We start from the raw sequence: 9,789 nt of genomic DNA, 5'->3' as shown, positions 1-9,789 counted from the left end.
TGTGCACTTGTAATAGTTAATAATCAGCAGTAACATTACACAAGGGACGAATTACTAGACAGGGTTACAACAACAAAAACGAATTACTACTAGACAGTGGAAGTGCTGCTAGCTTCTGAATCTGACGGGGGCCGGGAAGGGAAAAGAAGTGACAGTACTTGTAGTACTATAAACACACGAGGAGTTCACCAGAATGGGCACACGGCGACGCAACGACAACGTCCAACACCTCATCTCACCTCCAAAAGGTGACGGCGGGCAGGAGCAGCGCGAGGATGACGACGGCGTAGACGCTCGACGCGCCGCGGCTCCTGCTGCCCCCGGAGAGGTAGAAGTAGTAGTACGGGTTCGCCGAGGACGACGGCGGGGACGGCGGCGACGAGAAGTGCGAGGACGGAGCCGAGGAAGACGAAGACGATGACGACCCGCCGCTGCTCTTCGGTGGAGTCGGCGACGGCGTGGACGGGGGCAGCTCCGTCGACGATGACGACGGGGGCGGCGGGAGCAGCAGAGTCAGATACGGCGGCGGGGGCGTGGGCAGCGGGAGGATCGACGTCGATGGCGAGGGAGGCGACGGTGTTGATGATGACGATGACGGCGAGGGAGGCGACGGTGTAGATGATGATGATGACGGCGAGGGAGGAGCTGGCGGCGGCGACGTGCACACCGTGGGGCACGTCCCGCACTCGCTGATGCACAGCAGACTCGCCTCCGGCCCTCCCGCCGCCGGCTGGCCCTGGTCACCTCCGGCGACAGCCAGCTGAGCACCACAACACGCCACCAGGACGATCACCGCCACCATCGCCACCGCTCTTGGTCCCTCCATTGCCACCTTGACAGGCTGCTCTCATGAGCTTGCTTGGCGCAGGTGGGGGAATGAGATTCCTGCGATCGGCTGCTTGTGGGCCGGAGCTGCCGGTTTATAAGCCAAGAAGTGCAGTGCAGGAGAAGATGTGTGAAACTTCAGGTGCAAGCTGGGAGAGAATATGAGAAGCAGGGTGTAAAGAGAAGATGCTCCTCTCCAGGATTGGCACCAAACGATTGATGCGTCTCAAGAAATCGGCCACCGTAACATATGTTTGTGACTGATACCTTGTCTCATGGAGCTCAAAAGTGTTGGCAAACTTTTGTAAGATAGAGTGACAGGGATAGTAGATTGAGAAGTGCATGTGTAATGATCTGCAGAGTGCAAGGCAGGTAAAGCATCTGCAGAAGCCTGGTCGGTTGGAGAAAGAAGTCGGGTGAGTTGCTACTCTATTATGGCCTCAAAACGTTCCGCGGCAGTTCCACAGGAAACTGTTGAATGACCGCAAGAACTGGGAAAAGGATAACCCGCCTTTCAAACAGGGGTTTGAAATGAAAGAAAAAACGTTGGCAGGTTGTCCTTCAATCATCTTACATAGAGGAGGAAATACAGCTAAGGGAAAGCATAATTACATTGGGCATGCTCATGTGAGGAAGCAAGGCTTACTGACTATAATCTAGAGCTACTGTAAGGATGTAACACACCACAAACATGTGACGGAAAATCTGAATATCTGCATTGATTTCCTATCCCCCCAGAGGATTTTCAATTCGACACTCTTTACAGGCAAACCATGTCAATAAACAACCGACAAAGAAGTACACGGAACACTTGTACAAAAGGCTAACCCTGTAAGGAAAACTTTTGCCAGCCTTTCACTCTTACCAGTTACTTTAAATTCCCCTCTGGGAAGCGAAGTATCAAAAGGACAGTCATGGATTAACAACGTCACTAATCTGTTTCTGCATCTTCCGTTGTTGTAGCTGACTTGAGTTTTTGGCTAACAAACTGCCCCTTGATTCTTGGTCTTTGCTCTGCAAGCTTCTTCCTGCTGTGATATCTGACCTGTAGAGCGAAAGGTAAACAGATAAAAGGGAATAACTGTAAGAAAAACCAAGTGTTTGCGAAAAAGAATATATAAGTGCGCATGCATGATTTGTGAATTTGCAGAATATTTAGGTTTGACAAATAGAACACCTTCTTCTCGAAGCATCTATCTTTCCTTTTCATGCGGAATTTCATCAAGGCAGCTTCACGACGAGACCGATCACTATCCAGTCCATTGTAACCGAAGTTCTGGATGCCACTCTCGTTGCCGCTTTCTGGGGCAATTATTGCGTTGGTGTTTGTATCAGTTTCACCGCTCACAGTCCATCCACGGATATCCTGGCTACAACTAGCACTCTGGTTATTGCGCTCTGCATGAGCTCTCAACAAGTCAATAGGTTCTCCTGATTCTTGGAGAATTTGTTTTGAATGATGCAACCGCTGGTTTTCTTCTAGCTGTCTGTGTTCATCAATCTCTGATGGTTTACCAAGATTTTGATGGTAACTAGAATGATATGCATGCTGAATTCCCATCTGGTTGATGCCAGATGGATCGCATTGCATAAAAGGAGGCTGTGTGTAGTATATCGGAGGCATAATTGCACTGTACTGGTACGGTATAGCAGCAGCGACAGAAATTGGAACAGGTATAAAGCCATAAGGAGGATGACCGAAATTGTCCTTTCTAGGGGAGGAACTGATTGTGCCAGCATCTTCTCTTGCACTGCTTGAAGACGGGATGGCAGGACCCACTGTGCAACTGTCCAAAGGAGCCTGAGCTTGCATTGTAATCTTGCATGTATGGTGTTCATGCGAGGGCAAAGCCCCACTAGATTGAACATTCTTGTCATAAACAGATTCTTGATAAGTTAAGTGGACGGAGGGAAGAGACAGTTGCTTAGCTGATGGCTCTATTCTTTTATTACCATACCTGTCATGTTGCAAAGCATGTGAGAGCATGCATAATAGAGCGCTAATCAGAATTGCACAGGGTATATGTGCAAGCAATTGCTAATATCAACCTCAGGGTCTAAAATATGAAAACAGTGTTCTCAATGAAATAAATGACCATTCCAAGCCAAAATTATTTGGATCAAAATTTAAAATAATGAACATGTAAGTACCTTGAAAAGGCTGAAGAATTTGAGTGATTAAAATTATCCTTATCCCTCAGTTCTTGGTTCACATGACCATCAGAACGCTGTTGCTTTCCTAAGTTGACATCCAGCAAGTGAGAGGGGCAAGGCTGGGGATGGCCGATCGCAGCACCCTTTGAATTTTCATGAAGGGTATTTTCCATGACAGGCTTGACAGCGTTATTCTTTGTGACTGGAGATTTGCATTTTTTGCTAGTTGTTGGTTGGCCAGTAGCCATAAGATCTTTGCCAGGATCACTTGGACGACATGAACTTGCATCAGCAATCCTCATGGCGTTGTCCATTATCTGTCCAGCAACCTTTGCAGAAGTAATGCCATGAAGATACTTGGAACACACATTCTTCTCAGCTGAAAACACTTGCTGCTTACTGGTGCCACATGCATTTCCACTTGGAGCATCTACACAACACCAGGTAAAATCACACTTATTAGATGTGCAATTTACACACTAGATGGCCAATAAACCGAGCACAAGAACATCAAATAACAGAGAAGCATATTTAGGTTTCATACCATCAGTGCCCTTTAATGCAAGTGCCTTTGTGTTCATTCTATCAAAAGGCCCATTCTGTATTTTTAGTTCTCTGCATGAGCTTGCTCCATTATGTGCCACAATCTCCGGTAATTTCTCAACACTCTGAATGTCAGTCTCCCTTTTGCTTCCAGAGCTCTGATAATCATGTCAGAAGAGTGTCCATAGGATTTTAGGTGCAGAAGAACGCCAATAATTAAAAAGAGTAACCAGAATTTTAAAAATCAGTTATGATAAACTAAGGTTTCAGTAAAAAGTGATGGCTACAGTTAACTGGTAGTGACAAGAACAAAAAGACATAGAAAAAACAGTGTCTTTGTTTGCTTCAGGTTTCAATTTCACTTGCTTAGCATTATCAACCTGAGTTAGGAGTGATACCACTCTACTCATACTTTGATATCAGTTAGACAAATAAGGTATAAGCCAGCTCAGTTGCTCACCTGAGCATCACTTTTCTCATCGCTGTTTTCTCCTGTCTTTGACCCGGTACCAGAATTCACACTTATATGGTTGCTGGCTGCATTGTTTTCTGATGCATTTAATTGGCTGTTCATCTGAAATGGAATGTGCAAGGCCTAATTAGTAATTACACCTCAGAAAGCTAGGATAAACAAAAATATTCCTATTTGCTAAAAGCTTATACAACTGCATCAACAATATAGCACTCGTAATCTTGCACAACCAAAATCAGTGCACATTATACAGTTGATAATATTTTCAAGGAAAATGCATTAAAAAAGTATCCAGAAATGACTAGCAGATGTAGGACAAATAGTACAATTGATGAAGGCTACCCCATCATTCATTCCCCATAACACACAGGCTGCAAAAGAAAACATTCGGAAAGACTTCCTGAATGAGGACTTACCGAGTGCCGCCTCCACACATGTTGCCATAAGTTACGCAACTCATTCTTCCTAACTGGCTTCACGAGGAAGTCCACTGCCCCATTCTGCATGCACTTTAGCACTGTGCCAATGGAATCTTGGGATGACATCACTGCACAGATAACCAATGAAGTGAATATTGAGTCGAAGAGAATTCTAATTGAAGGCATCTCATGTTACACACTTCGTTACTAACGTCAGCAATACGCCCATCACTCCACTATGCCACCTGGCTGCTTACGTGTTTGTCGTATTAGGGGCAAAGTGATTGCATTCCCCTGAATGCACTCATCACATAGTGTGTAGCAGGACCATGCATTTTTCACGTGTAGCGCTTAAGAGACTCTTTTGTTATTTTAGTATAGATACATAGCATCTACTTATGTATATCCATAGCATCATATACAATAATCACTTAGCATCTTAGCAATGATGTGATTGCTCTCTTCCCACTATTTCGAACATGTGAACTGAACTACTATTAATTTAATTTCCAAAATTAGCAGCCTTTTTTTGGAAACTTGAGGTCTTCATTTATAGGCAGTTACGCACACTATGAAATAGTATGGTTCCTCAATTAAACTAGCTAATTAGGACCTTAAACTACCCATTTACCTATTAAAATGGCACCAATGTAAAGTTAGACCTTCAATCTCAATCAAACATATTTTTAACGTCAAATCGCTTAAAAAGTAGCCATAACTACCATTGCAATTTTGCCAACAAACTTGCTCCGAACCCATAAACTGCACCAAAATTAAGCTGCCAATTTATTCATCAAGAGATACCACACAAGACAAATCTGTTAAAAAGAGTCAGAAACACAACACGTGGAGCATACCCATAGCGATACTTGAATGGAATCCGACAACGACAACGGTAATTCAATTACAACTGAGAGCAGAGACGGACACTGACTAACAGTAGACAACACGGGAGCAATCCATTTGAATTTAGTTCCAAATATCCAGGAGCAGTTGTGACCATAGACAAAAAGAATCAGCCTACCACAGTTAAGCAATTAGCATTAAAAAAAATCCATTTATAGGCAGTTGGCACACTATGAAATAGTATGGTTCCTCAATTAAGCTACTCCCTCCAATCCATAATAAGTGTACTTATTAAAAGTGTACCACAAAATATCCATTTATCTATTAAAAGTGTACCCATGTCAAGTTAGACCTTGAATCCCAATCAAACATATTTTTAACGTCAATTCGCTTAGGCTAGCCATAGTGGTGGTATCTTAGCTAGTATCATGCACTCAGGACTAGTAAACATGCTGATGTGGCAGACAATTAAAGAAGAGAGAGAGGGTTAGAGTAACATAGGTAGATACCGTATCATAATAAATGCTATGCTACTACTCCCTCTGTTCCTAAATATATGACGTTTTGGCAGATCAATTTGAACAGCCAAAACGTCTTATATTTAGGAACGGAGGGAGTACGTATCATGCATGGCAATAAATAAGATCATATATGACACTAATCTATTATACTATGCACTATGAAGGTAGTATCATACACTAGTATCATATGCATGATCCTAGTATATGATACTCCCCACTATGAGTAGCCTTACAAAGTACTCATAACTACCATTGTCATTCTGCCAAAAAACTTGCTCTGATCCCATAAATTGCACCAAAATTAAGCTGGCGATTTATTAATCAAGAGATATCGCACAAGACAAATCTGTTAAAAAGATTCAGAAACACAACACGTGAAGCATACCCATAGCGATACTCGAGCGGAATCCGACAATGACAACGGTGATTCAGTTACAACTAAGAGCAGAGACAGACACTGACTAAAAGTAGCCGACATGGGACTAAAGCAGATCGCCAAATCTATATGAATTTAGCTCCAATTATCCAGGAGCAGTACCATATGTGACCATATAGACAACAAAAGAAAATCAGCCAACTACAATTAAGCAATTAGCATAGAAAAATATCCATTTATAGGCATTTGTTCACATTATGAAATAGTATGGTTCCTCAATTAAGCTACTCCCTCCGATCCATAATAAGTGTCATGGTTTTAGTTCAAGTACCTAATTAGGACCTCAAAATATCCATTTACCTATTAAAAGTGTGCCCATGTAAAGTTAGACCTTCAATCCCAATCAAACATATTTTTAATGACAATTCGCTTAAAAAGTACTCATAACTACCATTGTCATTCTGCCAAAAAAACTTGCTCTGATCCCCTAAATTGCACCAAAATTAAGCTGCCAATTTATTCATCAAGAGATACCGCACAAGACAAATTAGTTAAAAAGATTCAGAAACACGACACGTGGAGCATACCCATAGCAATACTCGAGCAGAATCCGACAATGACAACGGTAATTCAGTTACAACTGAGAGCAGAGACAGACACTGACTAAAAGTAGCCGGCACGGGACTAAAGCAGATCGCCAAATCCATTTGAAGTTGGTTCCGATTATCCAGGAGCAGTATGACCATAGACACACACAAAAACCAGCCTACACGGTTAAGCAATTAGCATATAAAAATATGCGCTGAATCCCCTGCTTAAAGCAGCTGCTAGATAGCGAAATCGAGTACGTTTGCCAGATCGTCCTGAGCCTTACGCCACTGATGATACTCAAGCTGATATGAAGCGTTAGTCGGACGCCGGCGTCTTACTTATAACGGGGATGTTCTTGCACTCGTCAGCCGCGACGATCCTGGAGAGCAGGTCGATTCCGGAGAGCGTGGGCATGTTGACCTCCGTGAGCACGAGGTCGAAGGCGTACGCGCGGCCCCGCATGACCTCCCACGCCTTCATCCCGTCCGCCACCGCCGCCACTGGCGTCACCTCCCGAGAAGAAACACATAGCCCAATTCAGCAGCAGGAAAATCGGCTGGCCGCGCAAGCGCGAGCGCGGCTAAGCTAGAAGAAGGAAGGCTGGCTCACCGCGGTACCCGCACTTGCGGAGGAGCGCGGTGACGACCTGGCGGGTGGAGTCGTCGTGCTCGACGAGGAGCACCCGGAGCGAGCGGCGCGGCAGGATCTCGTCCCAGCGGATCACCCCGCGCGCCGCCCCTCCTCCGGGCCCCGCCGCCGCGGCCGCCGGCTCCCCGGCGTCGGCGTCGGGGGGCATCTCGTCGTCGCCGTCCGTCGTGGGAGGTGGAGAGAGGGGAACGGATGAAAATATCTGCAGCCCTGCGTGCCACGTCACGCGGGGGTGGGGGGAGAGAGAGGATCGAAGGCACGGGTGGAAATGGGCCAGATAATACCCACGAGCGCTGCCAGATATTTTTCCCTCCCCTCCTCCACTGCACTGCTCCGGTCTGTTTTTCGGTTGGGGTGCTTTTCTGGGGTGGAGTGTCGTGTGGGTGAAACCTGAAGTGTTTCGGGCGTGATATTTCTGGTGCGATTTTGGGTGTGTCATTTTTTCACGGGGATATTTCGCCGGGAGCTGGTGGCCTCTCGTTTTTGCCAGAGTATTTTAGTGGCTGCTGGCTGGTCTCGGCCGCCACTTGTGGAAAGTGCCATCGAAGAAGAACAGACAGATGGGCACGAGGAACGGTGGAAAGATCACCAGTCAAAAAAAAAAGAGGAAAGATCTACTAGGAGTGTCATCCATCCATCCATACATGACAGACGGCGCCTGGTTTCTTCACGGACAAGTCTTCCAAGAACTACGTGGAGTACAGTTGGCCGGCCGGTTTTTTATACGTAAATAAAGTTGAGCTGAAATTTTTAGCAACCGCATTATCCTCTTTAATTCTGGTTTCCTATATTTCAGTTTTCATGTCCAGAGACATGAATTGCCCCATTCTGTGATGTGATCCAACTCCCCATATGAATTCACCCTATTTTTCGTGATGTGATCCAACTCCATATGAATTCGCCCCAATTTTTTTTTAGATCTGGAGTAGCAATAAGACTACTCAGAAAGACTAGTACATTCAGCCAGCATCAAAGATCGTAGACTAGTCCGGACATCAGCAAGTATCATCTAATCACCGTTGTTTCTGTGGAGTGCAGCAAGCCCGTGGGCCAGGCCATTGTTGCTCCGCTTAACCCCATTGGTCTCCGGCCCCATTGGTCTCCGGCCTTAACCCCGGATGAGCCTTTATTGTGTGTCGTGTGTGTTTTGGACTTGTTGAGCTGTGCCCTCAGCAGTACCTCTGAACCTATTTGTTGTGTTTCTTGGGTGTGTGTTTCTGAACTAGTCCTTGTATGTGCTCGTGGCGGTTTGCTTTATTTATAAAGCGGGGCGAAAGCCTTTTTCGGTATGTATTGTTGCTCCGCTTGGTATGGACTATTTTGCATGCATCAAAGGCGCCCAATGCAAGTTTGATGTCCATGATTATGCCATAGCAGTGGGATCGCGTGGGGCTCTTCCTGTCCACTTCATTGACCATCGTTTGGTTGTCCATCTCTAGGACTATCTCACCGCTGTGGATCGCCGCCAGTGATTGCAGACCAACCAATGATGCTCTTCCCTCTGCCTCCTCAATGATGTGGCTCGTCTGCAGCTCCTTGCAACCAGATAGGAGTAGGACTCCGCGATGATATCTGGCGACAAAACCAGCCGCGCCCGTTCCTGATTCTTTTGCATATGCAGCGTCAGTGTTTAATTTTACTATGCATGGACATGGTGGAGACCATCGCATGCCCGAGGCCTCTGCATAACTCAGCTCGTGATTGGCCTCCTCGGTATTAGTTTTCCGGTCCAACGACATCACTGGGGATCCCGCTAATCTGATTTCCTCCTCGTATTTCTCGAGGAATTGGACTGATGATTTGATTGTCTGTTTTCCATCATTCCGCACGCAGTCTTCCCTTAGGTGCCAAGAGCGCCATAAAAGCAGCAAAAATTTTGCCCGAGTTTCCTCGTTTTCAGAGTCTAGCAGGACTTGCAGCCAGTTATCTCCTGTATACCAGAACTTCTTTTCTGTTGGCAGGTTCCAGATTTCTCTCATTGCTGACCTGAGCCCTCTGCTTTTGGTGCACATAACGACGGCGTGAAATTCATCCTCTCTGCCATTGCCACAAATGCTACAAGTAGCGTCCACTTCAAGGGTTCTCTTGTGCTTGTTCTCTTTAGTAGCAAGGGTTTTTTGTTGCCACTGTCCACGCGAAGATTTGAACTTTTCCAGGCACTTTCGCCTTCCAGATGAGGTCCCAGATGCTGCGGTCCGTTGGTTCCCTAGACGAGCTAGACGGGATGTTGCTTGGCCAAGCGAGATATTCAGCAAGCTTGTAAGCACTTTTGACCGAGAATACCCCATTGTTCTCGAAGTGCCACGCTACCCGATCCTCCACATTAGATGACGGAATGGGGATCTTGCAAATCTCCTCGGCATCGAATGGGTAGAAGATCTGTCGAATGAGACC

General features: G+C 45.8%; 2 protein-coding genes across 2 annotated transcripts; both read right to left on the bottom strand.

The window, feature by feature from the left end:
* On the bottom strand, nt 1–1,284 carry LOC123086526 (vegetative cell wall protein gp1). Its single transcript, XM_044508283.1, has one exon. The coding sequence runs from the start codon at nt 824–826 to the stop codon at nt 236–238; it is 591 nt and encodes a 196-aa protein (XP_044364218.1). The 5' UTR covers nt 827–1,284; the 3' UTR covers nt 1–235.
* Nucleotides 1,285–1,519: 235 nt separating this feature from the next.
* Nucleotides 1,520–7,704, bottom strand: LOC123086525 (two-component response regulator-like APRR3). The gene is made up of 8 exons (XM_044508282.1): nt 7,357–7,704; nt 7,086–7,247; nt 4,411–4,541; nt 3,983–4,096; nt 3,524–3,680; nt 2,977–3,409; nt 2,003–2,783; nt 1,520–1,870 (listed from the first exon to the last, which is right to left on the bottom strand). Exons 1-8 carry the CDS (start codon nt 7,541–7,543, stop codon nt 1,757–1,759), a joined length of 2,079 nt encoding a protein of 692 aa, XP_044364217.1. The 5' UTR covers nt 7,544–7,704; the 3' UTR covers nt 1,520–1,756.
* Nucleotides 7,705–9,789: the final 2,085 nt, after the last annotated feature.

Source organism: Triticum aestivum, chromosome 4A (assembly GCF_018294505.1).
Source record: "Triticum aestivum cultivar Chinese Spring chromosome 4A, IWGSC CS RefSeq v2.1, whole genome shotgun sequence".
NCBI classification, from domain to species: Eukaryota; Viridiplantae; Streptophyta; class Magnoliopsida; order Poales; family Poaceae; genus Triticum; species Triticum aestivum.
Note: the sequence above shows the minus strand (reverse complement) of the source record. Positions and strands in the feature narration are given on the sequence as shown.